Below are 22973 nucleotides of genomic sequence, written 5' to 3'. Positions count from 1 at the left end.
CTTACGCAATATAATATATTTTTTTTTTCGTTAAGCCGAGATCTATAAACAGCGCCAAAGCTTCTTCGGGAGTGTATTTCCTAGGTAGCGCATTTGGTGGTGTGGGAATGCTGTTTTTGATCCTCATCAGTCGCTCTGGACTTGCTACCGCAACTGCTTTTGTTATATGAGACTTCACGTTTTCTTCGTCTTTTTTATATTTAATAGCCAGTACTTCTGAGAGATGAGTCGTGGCCATAGCTTTTGTGGTATCAAACAGCTTCCTTTTCCTTGTGTAGGTAGAACACTCTTCTATGGGTTTTGTTGGTCTTCCTCTAGTTGGATTGGTTGGCGTGCTAGGCGTTTCTTCGTCCAAAAAAGTTTTGTCAGCTAGCCACTTCATGCTTACTTAGAAATTTTGAATTGTTACGATAGACATCCTTCCATTTTCTTTCTATCATTGTAAACCAATTTTTTCTTGCGGGCCTTCCTTTTCTTTAATGCTTGTTTCACTCGCTAATTCTCTCATAATAGCCTCAACGAAGTCCCGTCTTGACTTTGTAGATTTAAACACCGCAAATAGTTTCGAGTTTTCTAGATACATATTAGAATTGGCTTCGAGTGTATCTGACTAAATATTAAACTGTGAACTATATTTAAAAATACTATTCACTTAATTTAAGTAAACAGAATACTTAGTTCCTTAATCTCCAAAAAACGAATGATAATGTGCATTGTATGATGGATAGCTTTATATACCTACTCAAATTATTAAAATGAATTTCAGGTATACAATTCGTAACTAAAAAAATGTATGTTGTTAACAAGTTCAACAACAAAAACGACCTTACGGCCGTACTGAATTATATATACCTGCTCAGGCGCGTATTTATGCCCAAGGTTGTTTAACTTTATTTGATGTAAAAAGTGAAGTTGCAGCTGGACGCAGGTAGACTTTATGAATTTAGATAACTGAATATTTCACAAATAACTACTGTTAATTTGACGGAGGACATATTTTAACATTTTTTTTCCATCAAAGTTTTAAAAAGGGCCTAAAAAGAGGCATTTCGAAAAACAGGTATATCCGCCAATTTTTTTTTTTTGTTTCAATCCTAAATTAAATTATCTTTATTTACTCACAAAACCATTTTAAACACAACGAAAAAAAGAAAAATTTCAAATTTTTCCCAATGTTGAAAATTGGTCAACTGAATTGGCTCTACCTGGTAAACTATAATTTTCTATGAAAAAACAGTTGTATATTCTTGATCCCCGGAAAATTCTCTATTAGAAACATTATTAGATTTAGCGAACGCTTTCATGATTTTTTTGATTTTTGCCATGCTTTAACGGCAGAGGCGCCACTGTGGGACGGACGGACATGGCTAAATGAATTTATTTTTTCGCTCAGATCATTTTGATATATAGAAGTCTATATCTATCTCGATTAGTTTTTGGCGTTACGGATTACCGTTATGCGAACAAAATTAATATACTCTGTGAGCTCTGCTCAGCTGAGTATAATAAAAAGCAAATTGATTCTGTGATATTCAATGATAGAAAATACTGTGATTAAATGACCTTGTCTAATGAGTTCAATAAATTTTTCGTCGAAAGTATATTAGAGATTCGATTGATCATGTGCAATATGTTGATAATACCACCAAAGCTCAGGTCACAAAGTATATGTAAATCAATAAAAAATGAAATAGATTTTGTAAGAGTTAAAGCCAAAATGATATCTGGAAAGAAGCCATGATTAGTCCAATTGCAGAGATTAAGAAGGCAGTAAACTGTGTGAATTTAGACCCCTAATCTCATTAAAGACGTTAGGCAAAGTTCTTGAGAAAACTGTCAAAATACAGTTAGAAAAATATTTTGAATCGAATAAATTGTTTATGACATACCAATCGGGATTCCGAAAGAAATACTCTTGTGAAACAGCTGTAAACCATGTAGTTAGTGAGTGGAAAAGTTATGAAAATAAGAAAATGATGGCCTTTTTCTAGACTTCAAGCGAGCTTTTGAAACAATAGACAGAGATATACTATTGCGAATATTACATATGTATGGGGTCCAAAACAGTGAACTAAAATTGTTTACGTCATACCTGACGAATAAAACGCAGCGCACAGTAGTGAAAGGATATGAATCCGAATACCAAAAAGTGAATATAGGAGTCCCGTAAGGACCAATTTTTTGTGCATTATTATTCATAATATATATTGTATGGAACATTGTATCGCATACTTGGTTATTTAGCTATATGCGTGTGTATGTGTGAGTAACAACTCCTGTTCTTAGCTGATGCCTACATATGTGTATGTGAGATATCTCTTCACTTCGAGCTGCCGGTTATGTGTGCGGAACATTCCTCGTTGCCTTGTACATAAGTGTGGATGCTTGCTGTTTTTATACTCAGCTGAGCAGAGCTCACAGAGTATATTAATTTTGTTCGCATAACGGTAATCCGTAACGGCATAAACTAATCGAGATAGAAATAGACTTCTATATATCAAAATGATCTGGGCGAAAAAATAAATTCATTTAGCCATGTCCGTCCGTTCGTCTGTCCGTTAACACGATAACTTGAGTAAATTTTGAGGTATCTTGATGAAATAAGGTATGTAGGTTCCTGGGCACTCATCTCAGATCGCTATTTAAAATGAACGAAATCGGACTACAACCAGGGCCACTTTTTCGATATCGAAAATTTCGATAAACCGAAAAACTGCGATAATTCATTACCAAGGACGGATAAAGCGATGAAACTTGATGAAACTACCTTGAGCAAAAATCGATATATCTTTACTAAACTTAGTTCACGTACTGATCTCAACGCACTTTATCTTGGTAATAAAAATGGGCGAAATCCGACTATAACCACGACCACTTTTTCGATATCGAAAATTTCGAAAAATGAAAAAAATGGCATAATTCTACAGCAAATACGAAAAAAGGGATGAAACATGGTAATTGGATTGGTTTTTAGACGCAAAATATAACTTTGGAAAAAACTTTGTAAAATGGGTGTGACACTCACCAGATTAAGTAGAAGAAAATGAAAAAGTTCTGCAGGGCGAAATCAAAAGCCCTTGGAATCATGGCAGGGATGCTGTTCGTGGTATTTTAGTGTCAAATTGGGTCACTGTATTTAAATCTGGCAACTCCCCATCAAATATATAAAAAGATGCAACCCTCATATTAACACTTGGCATCACTTAAAATGTTAGAGTGGAATGATGCGGAGATTCAACCCCATTGGTTGAATCTCCCGTTACTCAACTCTATCACGCCATCGCATCATACGATTTTCCCATTATGTGAAAATGCATACCGGCAGGGCTGCTTTGAAGCGTCAGCAGCTTCAGTTTTTGAGTAAAGTTTGAAGTGAACCGGCTGCCGCAATACACGCGAGAAAGAACGGCGTAGTTAACAAAACTAATAATAAAATAACTAAGGACTAGGTTTATTAAAACTAAACATTTATTGTGCAAATAAAACTTAAAGCAACTTAACAAACAAACATAAGAGAACTTTAATAAAAAGTAACTAAAATTAAAGCAAGTGCGGTGTTTAATTTATTTTGCGTGTGTGGACGCGCGCGGGGCTGTATGCCCAAAATTAAGTGGCATCGAAATGCCACTTTACATGGCGACCGTGACATTCGTTCGCAACGAAAGAATTTTTTTTGTTAGAATAATGCGATTCTTTTCCATGTTTTAACTCGGAAAAAATAAAAACGTTTGTGTAAGAAAATCGCCAAAACTTTTTATTTCAAAGTCCAGCATATTTTAATATATATACTAATTTTCTACGCTTCGCTAAAACTAGCGTTAATAACGGAATGACCGTGCCAAAAATCCACGAAACGGGATATCAGAAGACAGTAGCAGTGAAAATTATTGTGCCTAACGTAGTACAGTCCCATAGGGAGTTGATACCGTTTAATACCAAAAAGTAGGCGTGGAAAAACGTTAATTTATTGCGAATCGCAGAAACAAAAGATTTCCAAAAATAATTTTTGCCATAAAAATATGTTGAACATTTTTTAAATATCAACATTATCACAGTGATAGTTTTTCACCGAATAAAAGTGAAGGTGGTGAGAGTTTGCTACGTTAATATGGGAAAAATGACGTTTCAATTCCTAAGTTGCGGCGTCGATGGAAAAATTTTGCAAAGGAAAAAATTGGAAATTGCGGTGTCGTTTTAGAGCTCCGAAATTACTGCGCAACATTGTACATACATAATACAGTTTAAACGAACTCAAGTGTTAAAAAGGAAAATCTTCAAAAAATACAAAACCTACAAAAAAAATTTGTAAACTACACAATTACACAAAATATGCTTAAATCAACAAAATATACAAAGATATGGGTGAACTGAACTAAAACTACAAAAATAATCCCAAAAAAAAAAAAAACACATATGTATATATACTATATATAAAATCTACAAAAAAGTACAAAATCTAGAAATTGAAAAAACTGGAAATAATACAAAAAAACAAAAACTGAAAAATTAAAGCAAAAAAAAAAAAAATTTTCAAAATTACACAATCACACTAAAAAAAAAAAACAGATTTTAAAGCGAAGAAACTGAATTAATTGCAACAATAAACATTTACGGTTCGCATCGAGCTCAAGGCCAGAACAATAATTTTTTCTAATGATAATTATTGTTATTTTTTAATTTTTCTAAATTTGAAAAATTGTATTTTGTTTTTGGAATAGTAAGTAGAAAATTTTTCAGACAACCTGCCATAGCAGATAGATCCATTTCGAAGGGTGCTAAGCCGCTTTAGGCATGCTGCGCTAACCATTTAGCTATACAGCGGTGGTTTGTTTGACTGGCAAATTTGCTACTTCTATTCCTTTTTACCAACTATATTTATTCAGTGTTGCGCCATCTGGTGCAAATCACTGATAATGCTGGATTTTTGTTTATTGTCAATTACTTTGTTTGACATTCGCAAGTGCTCATGGTTTATTAACAATTGTTTTTGTTTTTATCGGCCTATTGATAAATCATTCAAGGTTCGAATCGAGCTCAAGGCCAGAACAATAATTTTTCTAATGATAATTATTGTTATTTTTTAATTTTTCTAAATTTGAAAAATTGTATTTTGTTTTTGGAATAGTAAGTAGACAATTTTTCAGACAACCTGCCATAGCTGCGCAGATAGATCCATTTCGAAGGGTGCTAAGCCTTCATCATCAGTACGCTTTAGGCATGCTGCGCTAACCATTTAGCTATACAGCGGTGGTTTGTTTGACTGGCAAATTTGCTACTTCTATTCCTTTTTACCAACTATATTTATTCAGTGTTGCGCCATCTGGTGCAAATCACTGATAATGCTGGATTTTTGTTTATTGTCAATTACTTAGTTTGACATTCCCAAGTGCTCATGGTTTATTAGCAATTGTTTTTGTTTCATCCAGCATTATCAGTGATTTGCACCAGATGGTGCAACACTGAATAAATATAGTTGGTAAAAAGGAATAGAAGTAGCAAATTTGCCAGTCAAACAAACCACCGCTGTATAGCTAAATGGTTAGCGCAGCATGCCTAAAGCGTACTGATGATGAAGGCTTAACACCCTTCGAAATGGATCTATCTGCGCAGCTATGGCAGGTTGTCTGAAAAATTTTCTACTTACTATTCCAAAAACAAAAATACAATTTTTCAAATTTAGAAAAATTTAAAAATAACAATAATTATCATTAGAAAAAATTATTGTTCTGGCCTTGAGCTCGATTCGAACCTTGAATGATTTATCAATAGGCCGATAAAAACAAAAACAATTGTTAATAAACCATGAGCACTTGGGAATGTCAAACAAAGTAATTGACAATAAACAAAAATCCAGCATTATCAGTGATTTGCACCAGATGGCGCAACACTGAATAAATATAGTTGGTAAAAAGGAATAGAAGTAGCAAATTTGCCAGTCAAACAAACCACCGCTGTATAGCTAAATGGTTAGCGCAGCATGCCTAAAGCGTACTGATGATGAAGGCTTATCACCCTTTGAAATGGATCTATCTGCGCAGCTATGGCAGGTTGTCTGAAAAATTTTCTACTTACTATTCCAAAAACAAAATACAATTTTTCAAATTTAGATAAATTAAAAAATAACAATAATTATCATTAGAAAAAATTATTGTTCTGGCCTTGGGCTCGATTCGAACCTTGAATGATTTATCAATAGACCGATAAAAACAAAAACAATAAACATTTACATTTAAAACAAATCTACAAAACACATACATGGATTCTAAAATTTTTCAACAAAAAAAAATCATCCAAAATTCATCACTTGCCTGGAAACAAATGAAAATTACATAAAGGCAGATTATCATCACACTTCGAAAGGCGTGGAACACCCATTAGCCATACAATTAAAAGGTACAGGTGAAGATATCAACCTGCAGATGAACCACGAAATATCAAGGGAAGGAGCAAAGTATGTATTTTATTTTCAAATACTTGTTTTAATCGTAAGCGCCATACAAAGGTATATGTACTATTTTTATGTAGCCTACAAGAAATGCTGAAAATCAACCGATTGCGGTTTTCAAAAATTAAATAAATATAACTTTTTCCAAATATTTCTCAAATGGTTTCAAACCATGAATAGTATTTTTTGTAAACATTTACAAGTAACATTTCACAGTTTAAATACGTAGAAACATATACCCTCAATACAAAAAAAAAAAATGTCTTAATACATTACATACACTAATACATATATAATGATATGTCATAAAATGACATTTTTGCCTTTATATAACACATGAATTTAATATGAAAAAAAATTAAAATGTTTTCATTAACTACAACTTTAAATAAAGCGTTTCGTTTGCTGTAGAAATTATATATGTATATACATGTTCTCGTGAAACAGTTTGGAAAAAAAAAAGGCCTGTTTCGGTTTTCCACAAAATAAATAAAACCGGAGCACACTTGCCTATTTCCTTTTGCAAAGCCAATTCTACGGGGCGAGAAACCACAGACCAAGTGTCCTTTTTAGGACAGCCTGTCCATTGGTTAGCTAGCGGGGCTAACCTAGTGGGGGACAGTCGGTAAGACCGACTAAGTTCGGCACGGAAGGGCGGTAGGCATTTCTCTAGCCTATAATTTAGAGAAAATCTGCAGACCGGATGTTCCTTTGTTTCAAAAACACAATTTATATAATTATCTTAACCAGACTTACCATTTTATAACATTTATACCAAACGCAACAATTATATACCGGACTTTCAAAACATACTCGGATTTACAAAATATTTACCTGATTTACAAAATTGTTTTCTTTTAAAATAATTATTTTCAATAAAATTACCCTGTTTCAAACACATGTCCGATTCTGAGGGCAATTCCAGCGATCAATCAAGCTCTAAAGGTAGTTGTTCACTAGCTCGTCAAGAAGATTTTTTTGGATTAAATGACTCAGATATCGCAGAAAATAATAATTCAAATTTTCAGTCAGTAACTAATATTGTAAACACTCAGCCTTCAGCAAATTCGTCTAATAATTCAGACAACCTACTAACTAGCACTTCCAATTTTCAGTCAGAAGCTGACTTTTCCAATTCTTGTTCTATTTCAAATTTTTCTAATTTTTTGCCCTCGACAAATTATTCTTCAGATTTACAATCGAATAACAATATTTCAATCATGGCAACCTCAGAACAGAAAAAGTTGTTCATTTCCAGTTGCGCCTCAATTATTAGGGAAAACTACAGCGGCGATCCGCTGGCATTAGAATCTTTTATCGACAAAATAAAATTAATTGAAGTCTTCTCAGATGAAAATTTAAATAGCACTTTTATTGCATTTTTGAAATCCAAACTTGAGGGAAAAGCACGCGAAGCATTGCCAACCGTGATAAACCCAGTTGAGGACATAAAGACTGCCTTGAAAAAAAAAAATAAAATAAGGACAACTCGAAAGTTGTTGAAGTCGCGTTGAAGAACTATCCGACGCATTGGAACGTTCTTTGATTATTGAAGGTATGACACAAGCCAAGGCACATGAAATGGCCGTAGAGCAAACAGTGAATGTAAGCAGGTTGAACACTCGTTCAGAATTGGTCAAATCCATCCTGGCTTCAACTACCTTCAGTGATTCAAAAGACGTAGTTGCAAAAATGATAGTCGAACGTAATAATGAGGTAAAAGAAAGACAAGTACTAGCATTCCGTACTCGTGGTAATTGGCAAAGTAGTTTTCGAGGAAATTATAGAGGTAATAATTTCAATAATAGGTACAACAATCCAAATGCAAGATTCAACAATAACAATAGAAATAACTACAACAATAATAATTACGGGTACAATAATTCTAATAGGGGTAATAATGACAAATATAGCACTAATAGAAACAATCAGCCTAGTAGTAGTAACAATAATGCTAATAATAATAATAGACGTTCAAATTCGCGAAGTAATGCCAATGTACGCGCTTTAAACGTGAACGACCCTCAGGAGCGAACACTGGGGGATCCGGATCACGATTTAGACAATTAAACGAATCTTCTTCAAAAATATTAAAATCCATCTACTGCTTGAACCTTAATTATTCGGATTTTATTGAACTTCAATGTAGCGATTCCTACAAACCATATACTTTTCTAGTAGATTCTCAAGCAGATATTTCTTTAATCAAAATTTCAAGTTTATCGCAAAATTGTAACTTTAATAGTAACGAAATAACCAACATAACAGGCGTAACACCTGAAACAATTTCAACTTTAGGAACCTTAAAACTCAGACGGAATACTCGGCAAAGACTTTTTAAAATTAAATAAATGCATTATTAATTATGCAAGCGATAGCATAACTATTAATACCGGCTTAAAAACACTAAATATTCCAATTTTGCACAGCACAAGTACCGATTCTTTAGTTATTCCTCCGAGATTTGAAGTTTATCGGTTATTTAAATTACCAAAATGCGACAATCCCGTTTTTGTAGACTCACAAGAAATCTGTAGTGGTGTTTTTACGGCAAAGTGCATTGTTGACACAAATAATCCAGTTCTAAAAATTTTAAATGTTACTGACGAAGTAAAACATGTCAACAATTGCAATATCGTAACGGAAGATATCACCAACTACAATGTCTACAAAATCAATGAAACTTCAAAAGATCAAAAACGCTTAGAGGAATTAACGAAAATTTTGAAAAATCAAATGCCGGGTTATGCTCAATAACAATTACTATATTTATGCTTAAAATATGCCGATGTATTCGCTTTAAAAACTGATCGTATGACTTTAAATAACTTTTACGAACAAAAGATACATTTAACTGATAAAAATCCAGTCTATATAAAAAATTATCGTTTACCATATACACAACGTGAAGAAATTAATAAACAAGTCGAAAATTTAATGCAAAATGATTTAATAGAACCCAGCTTTTCTAATTATAACAGTCCTTTAATTTTGGTGCCGAAAAAAGATCCTTCAGGCGTATGTGCGTTGATTTCAGAGCAGTCAACAAAAAGCTTATCGCAAACAAATTTCCGTTGGCACGCGTAGACGACATACTCGACAATCTTGGCAGAGCCAAATATTTTTCGACTTTAGATCTTTTTTCTGGTTTTCACCAAATACCACTTCATGTCAATTCTAGAGACGTTACATCTTTCAGTACAGATCGAGGAGCTTTTCGTTGGAAAGTTTTACCTTTCGGTTTAAATATAGCACCAAACTCTTTTTCACGTATGATGTCGTTAGCATTTTCAGGCATTTCGCCAAATCAAGCTTTTATGTACATTGACGATGTTATCGTCATCGGTTGTAGCGAGACACATCACCTCAAAAATTTAGAAAAAGTTTTCGATACTTGTAGAAAATTCAATTTAAAGTTAAATCCCAGAAATGAAATTTCCTTCGTTCTGAAGTAACTTTTTTAGGCCATAAATGCACCTCAAACGGCCTGCTGCCAGATGACTAAAAAATAGACGCAATTAAAAAATACACTAAGCCTAAAGACAAGGACGCTGTTAGGCGATTCGTTGCATTTGCAAATTATTATAGGCGTTTTATACCTAACTTTGCGTCACTGGCAGCCCCTTTAAATCGTCTAAATCGAAAAAAAGTTGAAAATGCTTTCGAAAAATTAAGATTATCATTAATGTCTCCTCAACTATTACAATACCCTGATTTTTCAAAAGAATTTATTATCACTGTATATGCATCTAAGAGTGGTTGTGGCGCTATATTAAGCCAAAAACATGGAGATAATGATTTACCGATTTGCTTTGCATCAAAATCTTTCAATAAAGCCGAACAGAAAAAGGCAATCATAGAATTAGAACTTTTAGCAATACATTTTGCTATAAAACATTTTCGGCCGTATGTTTACGGTACACATTTCACGGTAAAATCAGACCATAGACCATTAGTTTATTTATTTAATTTGAAAGATCCTTCCTCGAAACTCTCTAGAATCAGATTAGATTTATCAGAATACAACTTTACAATTGAATATATTAAAGGAAAATCGAATGTTGTGGCTGATGCACTTTCGCGTATAAGTATAGACGAAATTAAAGATTCGACAAAACACGTTTTAGCCGTGAAAACGCGATCACAAACTAAACAAGAATTACAATACGAAAAAAAAAATTTTTAAATGATACGACTTCAAAACGATTTTCCAAAAAAGTTACCGCGAGTAAAATCAAATATACAAAATACTAAAAATAAGGAGATCACCAATTTACAAATTTATGCGCATTTAAAACATAAAAAATATAATTTACTTAATCTCGTGACTGGTAACGAAATAACGAATTTAGATGAGCTACTTTCGAGGCTGGAAAAAGCAGCCGACAATCACAATATTAAACAATTAGAATGGCCAAAAAGGCGATATATTTTTCAATAATTTTACAATTACAAATTTTAAAATCCGCGGAAATGAAATTTTAAAATCATTACAAATAATATTGACGGACCCTGTAGAGACCGTAACAGACAATGAACAGAAACAAAAACTTATCACAATTTATCACGAAGATCCACTGTTAGGAGGTCATTGCGGAACAAAAAGGTTATATGCCAATTTAGAACTAAATATTACTGGAAAAACATGACACGTGATATAGCGAAATTTGTACAAAATTGCAATAAATGTCTTTTAAATAAAGTGAGACCAAAAACAAAAGAAAATCATGTCCTTACTCCAACACCCTGTAAACCATTTAACATAGTAATTGTCGATACAATAGGTCCACTTCCAGAATCAAACTATGGTAACAAGTTCGCTGTTACTATGATTTGTGACTTTTCTAAATACCAGGTATTTAGTAACGGTAGCCGTACCAGATAAATCAGCAAAAACTATTGCTTGTGCTATTTTTGAAACCTTTATATTAACATATGGCACAATGAAAGCCATTAGATCCGATTTAGGGACGGAATACAAAAATGAATTATTCTCGGAATTAACAAAACTTTTAAAAATTAGGCATTATTTCTCAACAGCTTATCACCAGGAAACTGTTGGTACTGTTGAAAGAAACCATAGAGTCTTTAACGAATACTTACGTGCATATCTAGATGAAACGTATTCAGATTGGGATACATATTTGAAATACTTTACATTTTTACATAATACTACAAGTAGTTCGATTTTTGATAATAAATTTACTCCTTTCGAATTAATATTTGGCAGAAAATCTACAATGCCACATGAATTACAAAAGGAACAAATCGATCCGATTTATAATGTAGAAAATTAAAAATAGCTAAAATATAGAATGCAAAAACCTCATAAAATGGCAACAAATTTGATTAATAAACATAAAATTAGAAACAAAGAATTATCCGATAAACGGCTAAGCCTTTAGAAATTAAAATTAATGATAGGGTTCTATATCAAGGTCCCTACATAATAAAGAATATCGATGGACCAAATGTAACAATTTACGATGAAATTAATAAAATTGAAAAAACTGTACATAAAAACCGTATCCAAAAGTTTAATTAAAATTGATAGTACTTTTAAATTTTACTAATTAATCTTTAAATATAAACATATTTTAGGAATGCGCCAAAGAATGTTAAAAAAAAAATTTTTTTTAAGTTTAATTTCGATACGGGTTAATTTACTAAATATATGTCACCTAAATAATACATAAAACTTACGTTAAGTAGTAGTAATAGTAGTAGCCTATACAAGAAGCTTACCATACAAAATAAAATATCGGCTCACTTCAAACCAAACTAAATTATCAAAATCTAAAAATTAACTTTTTCTACATATTTCTTTTTGCAAATTTAAATTTTAATTCTTTTTGATATAGCCTAAAGAAGAATGTGGCAAGACTGATCACCTTGCCAAATTCTTTTCTAAAGGGGGATGATGTAGTGTCAAATTGGGTCACTGCATTTAAATCTGGCAACTCCCCATCAAATATATAAAAAGATGCAACCCTCATATTAACACTTGGCATCACTTAAAATGTTAGAGTGGAATGATGCGGAGATTCAACCCCATTGGTTGAATCTCCCGTTACTCGACTCTATCACGCCATCGCATCATACGATTTTCCCGTTATGCGAAAATGCATACTGGCAGGGCTGCTTTGAAGCGTCAGCAGCTTTCAGCTTCAGTTTTTGAGTAGAGTTTGAAGGGAACCGGCTGCCGCAATACACGCGAGAAAGAACGGCGTAGTTAACAAAACTAAGACTAAAATAACTAAGGACTAGGTTTATTAAAATTAAACATTTATTGTGCAAATAAAACTTAAAGCAACTTAACAAACAACCACAAGAGAATTTTAATAAAAAGTAACTAAAATTAAAGCAAGTGCGGCGTTTAATTTATTTTGCACGTGTGGGGGCGCGTGGGACTGTATGCCCAAAATTAAGTAGCATCGAAATGCCACTTTACAGTATTACATATATAAATAAATTAGCGGTACCCGACAGATGATGTTCTGGGTCATCCTGGTCCAAATTTTGGTCGATATCTCGAAAACGCATTCACATATACAACTAAGGGCCACTCTCTTTTAAAACCCTCATTAATACCTTTGATACCCATATCGTACAAACGCATTCTAGAGTCACCCCTGGTCCTCCTTTATGAAAATATCTCGAAAAGGCGTCCACCTATAGAACTACGGCCCACTCCCTTCTAAAATGCTCGTTAATACCTTACATTTGATACCCATGTCATACAAACGCAATTTTAGCGAAAGAGCGTGGCCTTATGAGACAGCCCGATCCCGGCGATCCCCAAATGAGGGACATAAGCCAACGCATCAGATTGGTTGTGGATGAAGGCAAGCGGGCGAAATGGGAGGAGCATCTAAGTGGTTGTAACCTCTCTGCCGGTGTGGGTAAGCTTTGGCCCACCGTAAAAACCCTATCGAATCCGTCTAAGCACAATAACAAAGTCAGACGGCGGGCCAACAGACGCGCACATAAACATAAATTCAGCGCGTCCCCAATTGCCATCACCGGCAAAGAGGTTGAGGATGCCATCGGTCATGCTAAACCATTTAAAGCAGTGGGCCCAGACGGCATAGCCATGCCGATGCTTAAAAGCCTAGGTAAAGAGGGTTTCAAATATTTAGCACATGTCTTCAACCTGTCCCTTTCCACCTTTGTTATCCCCGAAAAATATCGCCCGATATCTCTCCTATCGCCAGTAGCCAAGACGCTTGAAGCCATTTTGCTCCCCTATTGCAAAGCAAATTTGCAACTAGAGTGTCATCAGCATGGCTTTAGAAAACTTCATAGCACAACCACCGCGCTAAATGCCATTAGCATCCAGATAAATTGCGGTTTAAATCAAAACCCCCACCATAGAACAGTACTCGTTGCGCTAGACCTATCAAAAGCTTTTGATATGGTCAACCATGGCACGTTACTGCAAGACCTGGAAGGGTCTACCCTTCCCCCAAGTCTCAAAAGGTGGACCGCAAATTATTTGGGTGGTCGGCAGGTATCTGTGCAATTTAGAAACGCAACATCAAAACCAAGAAGAATTAAACAAGGGGTGTCGCAGGGTGGTGTCCTATCCCCATTTTGTTTAACTTCTACATATCAAAGCTACCTTCGCCACCAGAAGAAGTCACTATCCTTTCCTAAGCCGATGACTGCACAATAATGGCCACAGGCCTAGGCCCACAGATCGATGATGTTTGCAAATAAATAAACGGCTACTTCCCTGATCTCTCCAGTTTCTTTCACCTCGCGAAACCTGACATTATCACAGACTAAATAATCGACCACTCTATTTAAAACATGGACGTCCTTGATGTCGACCATTTTGAACATCCACGTCAAAGGCACTACGCTACCGACTGTCTTACACCCCAAAATCTTGGGTGTGACGTTTGTCAGGATCTACATTTTGGTGAGCACGCAGCCGCAATTTTTCAGAAAATTCAGAGCCGTAATAAAATCCTCAAATCTCTTGCTGGCAGTACTTGGGGAGAAGATAAATAAACGTTCATTACCAATTACAAAGCAATTGGCCAGCCGATTGCATGCTACGCGTCCCCGATATGGTCGAAAAGCCTAAAGACTACTCACTGGAAGAAGCTACAGGCCTGCCATAATACTGAGCCGTATGAAGCCAAAAACACTAGCATGTCCTCGGTGAATTCCACAAACAGGCGTCGGACCTCTATGCCAGGAATTGCCCGATGAATCCTGTACTCAAAGAACAATACCTAAAACTTGCAGAAGAGGAACGCACACTCCCTAGGGAAACGCGAATCACTATAGCTCAACTTCGATCTGGATACTGTAACAGGTTCAACTCTTACCTATCCAGAATCAGCCCCGACATACAAAACATATGTCCTGCTTTTAACGTGTCCCCACATGACACGAACCATTCAACTGTATTGTGGAACCAACGCCTCTAACACCTTCTCATTATGGGCCACCCCTATTGAAACAGCAAGTTTCCTTGGACTCCCGTTAGAGGATATTGATGACAATTTGTGATCGGTCACAACTATTGGATGGGGAGAAGTACTGCTACAACAACAAAAGCAGCAACAACCGAGAATGACCCGTGATGCATATACACGCAAATCGTTGAAGTTTTGTTAGCGCTTGCCTGGTTGTCGCTTGAGTTGTTCTTGATGCCCAGGCTACCAAGCCATAAGTTATCATGGGTTTTACTATCATGGTATACATGCGTAGACATGGTAGACATGCGGGCTGCACCCCATGATTTGCCTGCTAGTCGTTTGCGTACCATGATGGACTTCGTGGCCCTAGTTGCAATGGATTCGAAGTGTTGCTTCCACATGAGCTTGGTGTCAAAGGTGACCCCCAAGTATTTTACATCGGTTCCATATTCTAGAGCTACGCCATCTATAGTAATTGTTCTTGGGGCTGGCGAAATGAATGATACCGTCTTGGATGGGTTGATGTTAAGCCCCACAATGGCGCACCATGTTGTTTAACATTGCGATTGAAAAGATGGTTGGTGTCATATGGGTACATGTTGCAAGCAGAGTGAGCTAGAATGGCCGGCGCCTATAGCCATTATCGTGCACTCATCGGTGTAGGCTCACCAACTCTTTGTTATGTTCAATGTTCTATGAATTATCACACAAAGCGTGTAATCCTGGCATATGATGCAATTGTTTGACAGTATTTGCGGGTGTTCATCCACTACTAGACTCCACAGAAGGGGTGATAGAACACCTCCTTGGGACACGGTGGTATTGACCTGAACTGCGCTGTTCCCCACTTGGGCTTCAGCGATTGTCGCTCGAACTAGAGTATCTATCCATCTTTGGATAGGCCTTTGAATTTCTCTTCTCTGTGTGCTTTATTTACGCTTTCATGAGACGTGTTGTTGAAGCATCCTTTATATCAAGGAAAGCGCAAAGCACTTTTTTCTCTGCTTCGAACGCCCTATAGATTTCGTTCGACAGTTGATAGAGAGCTGTGTCCGTGGGCCTTCCCGCTCTGTAGTGGCCAGATCTTAGGGTATTCGACCTGATTTCGTGGTCTGTTATCTTGTCCATTGCCTTCAAGACAAAGTAGGTTAGACTTATTGGTCTGAAGGACTTCGCTTGGGAGTAGTTCCTTTTTCCTTTTTTTGGTATAAATACCAATTTTGCTCTCCTCTACACCGTGGGTATGTAACCCAGCGCCAGGCTATCTTCAATAATCTGGCGAGGTGTGGGATAAGCTGAAGCCCCTGTTGTTGTTGCTGTAGCGATAAGGTTGCTCCCCGAAGGCTTTGGGGAGTGTTATCGATGTGATCTGGTATTTTAGTCGCCTCTTACGACAGGCATACCTACCGCGGGTATATTCTGACCCCCTAACCCCCTGGGGGAGCTGAGGCCCTTGCTGCATTAGTGCTTGATAGATGCCATCCACCCTCGGAGATTCCACTGCCCATCTGACTCTGGCCTCCGAAAAAAGCCTATTGGCCAAGTTCAAGTCCGATGGGGTTGGTCTGATTATGGGGCATACAGGTACCGGTACTTCCGGGGAGGCATCGATAAAGAGCGCTTCTGGCAGGGCTTTTGCTCGTTCTTCCTCAGACTAATTTATTGATTTTTGTATTCATCATGCATACCGCAAACCTTTGCATTTCTTTGTATGACTTAAACTACACTTATGTTTGTCTTGTTTAGTGATAGAACTGATTTTATTAGTTCGGAAATTTGAAAAATACTAAATTTCATTCATATATGTTTGTTTGTTGTAAAAGATACACTAAATACAATTTTTTTTTAAATATCTGTACTACTTATAAGAGGTCGTGAGAAGTACTTATGTACATACTATATTCCTGATTTTTTCCAACATCAAATAAACTTGAAAATAGACTAATTACAACTTGGTGCAGGTTAAAAACTTTACTGAAATTGCAGTAAATCTTTTGCATTTCTGTGATGACAAAAATTCTATAGTACCTACCAACAACTACAGTCGAATGCGCTTTTTTGCTTCTTTTAATAATGAAATAACAAAACATAAAATAAAATCGCGTAACCAAACAGGCAAATTAGGAGTTAAAAATTTTAGAGAATTTAACTGCTCATATTAGTTTAAACGGCCAAACTGGCAGAGTAAAGTTTACGTTTCTTTTAACTTTAGCTTAAATTCGCACTAAAAAACTGGGCCTTAATGGGCCTCTTTTGGTTGTAAAGGTCGAATTATTTAAATAGAAATATATGATTATAATACCATTATTTACTTGAGGAATGAGGTTCATTCCAAAAGAGGAATGCTAAAAGGAGTAATTAGCCAGGACTAACAAAAAGGAATAATGACTAAAAATTTTTATTCATTATTCCAAAAAAAAGGAAAAGTTTTAGTCCCGGAATGGGAATGCATGGATTGAATTCCTTAAAAACTCTGTTGACTACTCCGAAACTAATTATCCGATTTACTTCAAAGCTGATAAGTAAGTACCTTGTTACCTAGACCTAATCATGAGTTAACCTGTTCAGTAAAACTGGATTAGAGACTGAACTACTTATGATGCGATTTTCTAAAAATTTGGCAAATACTAAAGAAGCTTTTTCCTAGGTTAATATTTGGGATACGATTCTCGGGGTAGTAAATCGAGGACCGACCTATTCGGTATTTATAGTTTGAGAATGAGAGGCAGTGGAAGAGGAAATGGCTGATTCAAAGGGATCGGGAAGGCGACAGAGAGAGGGCGTGATAAGTGGAGCGGGACGTTGTTTTGTCAGGGAACGGATAACGCAACAGGTAATATCTAGTAGGTAATAAAAGGATATCAAATTTGAGAGCTATATATTATCATATTCTGTAAGTTCATGAGCGAGTATTTCTAAAAAAGAGAAAATTATAAAGTTGCCTGATAGAAGATTGCTGTGGGCCGCTTCCGAAATATTATTTAGCCATAAGCCTAAATATTTATGTTATTATTTATTAATATTAAATATTATACTTCGAAAACCTAAATAATACAAAAACAATAAGAAGTCCTATACTACTGTCAAAAAATTAACTTAATTTTTCGTTGTTCATTAGGGATATATGCATATGTATTTCTATATTAAGATATAATATTTATATATATGTATATACTAGGGTGGTCCTTATAAATCAAATAAACGATTTTTTCCAGTTTCACTCCTTAATTTGGTAATACTAAGGCCAAAAATATCACATAAATTTGGGTCCCGATTGGTTAAAGGGTGTCGCACAAGGGTCATAGTTAGGATATATCTTTGAATACTCTAAAAATTAAAAATTTGATTTCTAATACGTAAAATCGACAACACTATAATTGGCGATTTAACCAATAAATTTGACTGTTAAAAACTGTTGAGCAATGAGAACCTGTACATTCATTATATACGACCAAAAATTAAGTTAACGCGTTTTAAAATCTTTCATTTGTGATATAATTTTAACATTTATGTATATATATATATATTGCTAATTATGTTTATAGGACTATGCATAACATACGTTTGTTGGCCAATATAATTTACGATGCCGCATTTATGTTGAGATCACCTGGTTCCAAAGAACCACTCCTATTACAAAAGATACCAGCTAGCTACATAGCCCTCGAAGACATAGTCAATGTAATTGCCTGCAATCTTCGTTCTGCTGGTGTTGATCCTGTTCTTAATGCAGATGAATATCGTAAACTCGTCACGGAAGAAATGCGCTTACATAACTACAAACATTTTCGTGATGCCGCCGAATTAAATCAGGCAACAATGTTTCTACATGATAATGGAGTAATCTTGCATTACGATGATGCTACGTTACGTGACTACTATTTTCTTGATCCACAATGGTTATGCGATATGTTAGCACACGTGGTTACAGTACGCGAAATTAATCCTTTCGCTCGCAATGGTATTATGAAAATGGATGATTTGGGGCAATTATTTCGGGGAACGGAAGGTCAATGCAACAATAATCGAAGGTGGGAAGAATTAGAGTAATGAATTTATGAACTTTATATTAAATTTGTAGCATACAGGCAACATAATGTACATAGCCTCAACAAAAACAAAAGAAAATTGGTTTCCTCCATCTCTTAACCATACGGCTTCGAATATTTAAGACACCTTATCTTAAATTCTCGGCTAAGCATACCGCCGAATGAATAACTGTTAGTTTCCATATTGGTGGCAAAATTTCGAATTTATAGATCAGTCAGATATGACGCAAATCGAGTTCTATATGTACATATGTGCTCTTTTCAATCCCAACCCCAAATTTTTGGATTTCAGACATTTTTGAAAAACTATGTAAATTAATAAAAGTACGAATACAAGTACTAAGACAAGTTTGGAGAACTTTACCTCGGCATTCTATTATTCGCCTTTGTAAGCACTGTATCTCATTTTAGTTAACTTTTGATTTAGCATTTCGCTTTCCAATAAGTATATGGTAAACAGCTGTTTTTCAGTGCTGCCATACAAACAAATAAAGCCATATGTATATTGCGGTTACCTCTTCAATAAAACAAGATTACTATGTAATTAGTTGACGTTGCCATATTTCGATAGACTTTTAAAGAATTTTTAGTCCTTGTGAATAAACGGTTAACCGAATTCAAAAAATCAAAAAACCGGATTATTCGAAATTCGGAATTTTAAAATTTAAAACAAACCGACCAAAAAATTAAGTAAAAATCGGTTTCCATTCGGTTCGAATAAACCCTAGCCTAACTCTTATATTGAGACAAATCACTGTCAGTGTTCTTGAGGGTAGGTATGATGCCAAAGCGTCAGGAAACTCACCATATTTTCGATATGTGAACTTAATACAAGTGGACATTTAACCATCGATGCATTTTTATTGGAAGGCACTCCAATGTAGATATGCTCAAATGAATATACCTATATGTATATGTATATATATAAATTTTTTATTTTTATTTGTATACCTTTACTTTAGCTACATAGTATGTCTGTTAAATAAGTTTGAAGTAGCATTGACATGGGATTCACGAACTTTACTAATACCATCGTTGTTACCCAATGAGGAGAATGCCACACTTAATGCGAGCACTATTGTTAAGGTACATACACACATAGTTTATACACAATCACACCCAGACATCATTTTTTGAAAATTTTGATAAAAAAATAATCAAATATCATATTCCACATCATTATACAAAAAATGGAGGTAGTTCCATTTAGTGTGACGTTAGCCTCTTGACTTTTGCGGGGACAATGACAATTTCAACAAAAACAAGCTACCATATTGAAAAATGTTAAGAATTTTTCTACTTTTGATGGATTTCATATTAACGGAAACGACTAAATTACTTTCAAAGTTATTTTAAATAAAAAAGAAAAATGAGCCATATGCGTGGAAATATTTTAATACATTTCGTATTCAGCCTAAAAATAATGTTTTTAATAAGTTTTTCGAGCTCCGCAAATATGCTTTGGTGGAAGAAAGACAGTTTGAAATATACAAAGCAAGGGAATATAGCCTTCTAAGTGTCCGTACATTTGCTCAGAATATGTTGACAAAACATACACGTTTGTCTATTGATTGCCCAATGGAGGTCCTTATAAACCGACAGCGCAATCTTTAAAGAGTTTAACATACTTAACGCAATTTTTATGAAATTGAATGGTGATAAATTGGCGACAAGTCCACATTTTTTATTTATTGTATAATTCAAGCGTAGCGCTTGAGGAGGGAATTATTAAACCATTTTTAGGGAGAACATTTCCCTGTAGCTCTGCAGGTTAGCCACTAGTGATGAGAGGTGTTTTGCCTATTGTACCAGGGATCGCCTTGGGGCAAGCCCGCTTATACACATTCTGTGCCCTTTTAGCATTGACACGGATGTAGCGTCCCACAAACGTAACAAATTAAACACCTACCACTCACTGCAAACTTTGGAGGTTCACTTTTTCTCAACGTGCCTGTAGAGGTATGATAATAGGGCCATGCTAGAACAACAGGATTTTTCGTGTATTTTTTTCTGTCTAGGGTTCAAGCTGCCATAAAGATATGAGTCATTATCCACTATTTTTCAATAAAATGGCATGTTTTACTGTATTCTCAATCGATATTTATGCACATAAATCATGCTAAAGCATATTACTATTGCCTCAGGTGACCATTTCGTTTTCATCCAGAAGGAAATTTCCATCCCGAAGAACCACAATTTCGCCTTAAACAGTAACGGTATGGCAAAACAACAAACATTATGAAACTTAAAAAATCCCAAATACGTCAAAAAATTTTGAGTGGAACTACCTTCTTTTTTATACCATGCTCCAGATGATTAAAAACATTCAAATTTAGAAGTATTCGAAAATTAATCTATCGTCGGGTGAAAAATGTACCCTAAATGTGATTCTTCTTGAATAATCATATTTTTTAACACTTTCGAATCATCTTTTAATCATATTTGATATCAACGAGAGATTGTACTTAGCTTGTTTTGGAATAACTTTGGATTGCTTTTCAGTAATCATATTTAATATTATTTTATGAACATGTTTGATAATTTTGTGTTAACATTTTTTAATCATATTTAGTGGTTTTTTGCTATCATTTTTGATTACCAGTGCCATGCATTTTTTCATGATATTTGATATAAATAAAAATAAATGTAAGGCGCGATAAACTCCGAAAAGATTTTAGGCCGAGCTGCACTTCCAATTTGCGTTTTAATTTTTCCTACTAATTGGCTGCAAGGCAGATGAGTTTTCACTGAGAGCTTTTCATGGCAGAAATACACTCGGAGTGCTTGCCAAACACTGCCGAGGGGCGACCCCGCTTAGAAACAGTTTCTTCTACTTGAAAAACTTGTTTCTAAAATTTGGATGGTGCTTTGCCCGGGGCGTAAACCCAGGATCGGTGTGGTAGGCGGAGTACGCTACTATCACACCACGGCGGCCACCAATGTGATACATTATTTGATAATTTTTAGAAATGATGTTTTGATCATGTAATGAAAGCGTCCGGAGGTCGTGAGCTGCTTAAACCACAGGTAAATTACAGTGAGATCTTTCCCATCATACGAAAATATTTGCACACGACTTCAACATCCAGTATCTGTTATAATGAAATTCTTAAGTAAATTGAAAAATTCCGCCAGAAATCATATTTTTATTGTTTTGCACCATTTATTAATGGTAATTTATTGTTTTTGACCATAACTCATGAGAGAAGTTGAAGTTGTGTGCAGAAGTTGACGCATGCGGGCAAGCTCTCTATTGTCACTTACAATCAATCAGCTCTCATTCCGTCCTCTGGATGACTTGCGCAGAGAAAGGGCGAAATCTTCAGGATTTGATATGTACATTAAGTAAACAATTTGTAAACAATGAGAAAAAAATTTTTAGTTATGAAAAACATGTATACATATTGTGAAGAATATTAGCATCACTAAGCTGCTACTAAATAAATGCACAACAACAATAAAGCAGCCACTCTTATGTGGAAGGCGACGAAGAGATATCTCACACACACAAATATGCAGTCATCAGCCGAAGTAGTTAATCACACATACACACGCATATGGCTATGGGAGAGGCTTGGACTACAGATATACATGTTTATAGCTGGTAACTAACCAAGCATGAGCTACAACTGTTCGCGAAACTACTAGACTTTAGGAGAAATGGGTGAACGAGGAAACCGAGAGTATAAAAGAAGTAATCAGCTTTGATTTAAACGTGCTATTGGTTGTGAAGTGTAATTGTACTACTCCTGAAGTAGACCAATAAATAACATTTTGCAATGCAGAATATTCAACAGTACAGCGATTCGAACGTTAGCAGAAGGTATCAAATAAGCGGAATTTCCCAAAATTCGTTACATTATGTTTAACCAACAAAATTAGTTAGATTAGATTCTCAGAGTTGATTTTAAAATCATGATACATTTTTGATAATCTAAAGCAAACAAATTTGATTATTTTTTTTGTTGAGTTTTAAAAAAACTTAAAATTTAATCAGCAAAGGTACTCAAAAATGCTCCCAAAAACGATTGAATAATGAATTTCAGG

At 35.1% G+C, this 22973-nt stretch overlaps 1 protein-coding gene across 14 annotated transcripts in view; it reads left to right on the top strand.

The window, feature by feature from the left end:
* Positions 1-22973, top strand: part of Lrrk (Leucine-rich repeat kinase) — a 255882-nt gene that overhangs the window by 131048 nt on the left and 101861 nt on the right. For 13 of the 14 annotated variants that reach the window (XM_067763702.1, XM_067763700.1, XM_067763698.1 and 10 more), the window contains 2 exons: positions 18423-18908; positions 19889-20012. The exons of the other annotated variant lie outside the window; for it this stretch is intronic. In XM_067763702.1, the coding sequence (XP_067619803.1) occupies positions 18423-18908; positions 19889-20012 (610 nt within the window). The remainder of the gene's footprint in view (positions 1-18422; positions 18909-19888; positions 20013-22973) is intronic. 14 annotated transcript variants of the gene reach the window in all.

This window comes from Eurosta solidaginis, chromosome 1 (assembly GCF_040869045.1).
Source record: "Eurosta solidaginis isolate ZX-2024a chromosome 1, ASM4086904v1, whole genome shotgun sequence".
In the NCBI taxonomy this organism is placed as follows: Eukaryota; Metazoa; Arthropoda; class Insecta; order Diptera; family Tephritidae; genus Eurosta; species Eurosta solidaginis.
This window is presented reverse-complemented; position numbering and strand designations above follow the sequence as displayed.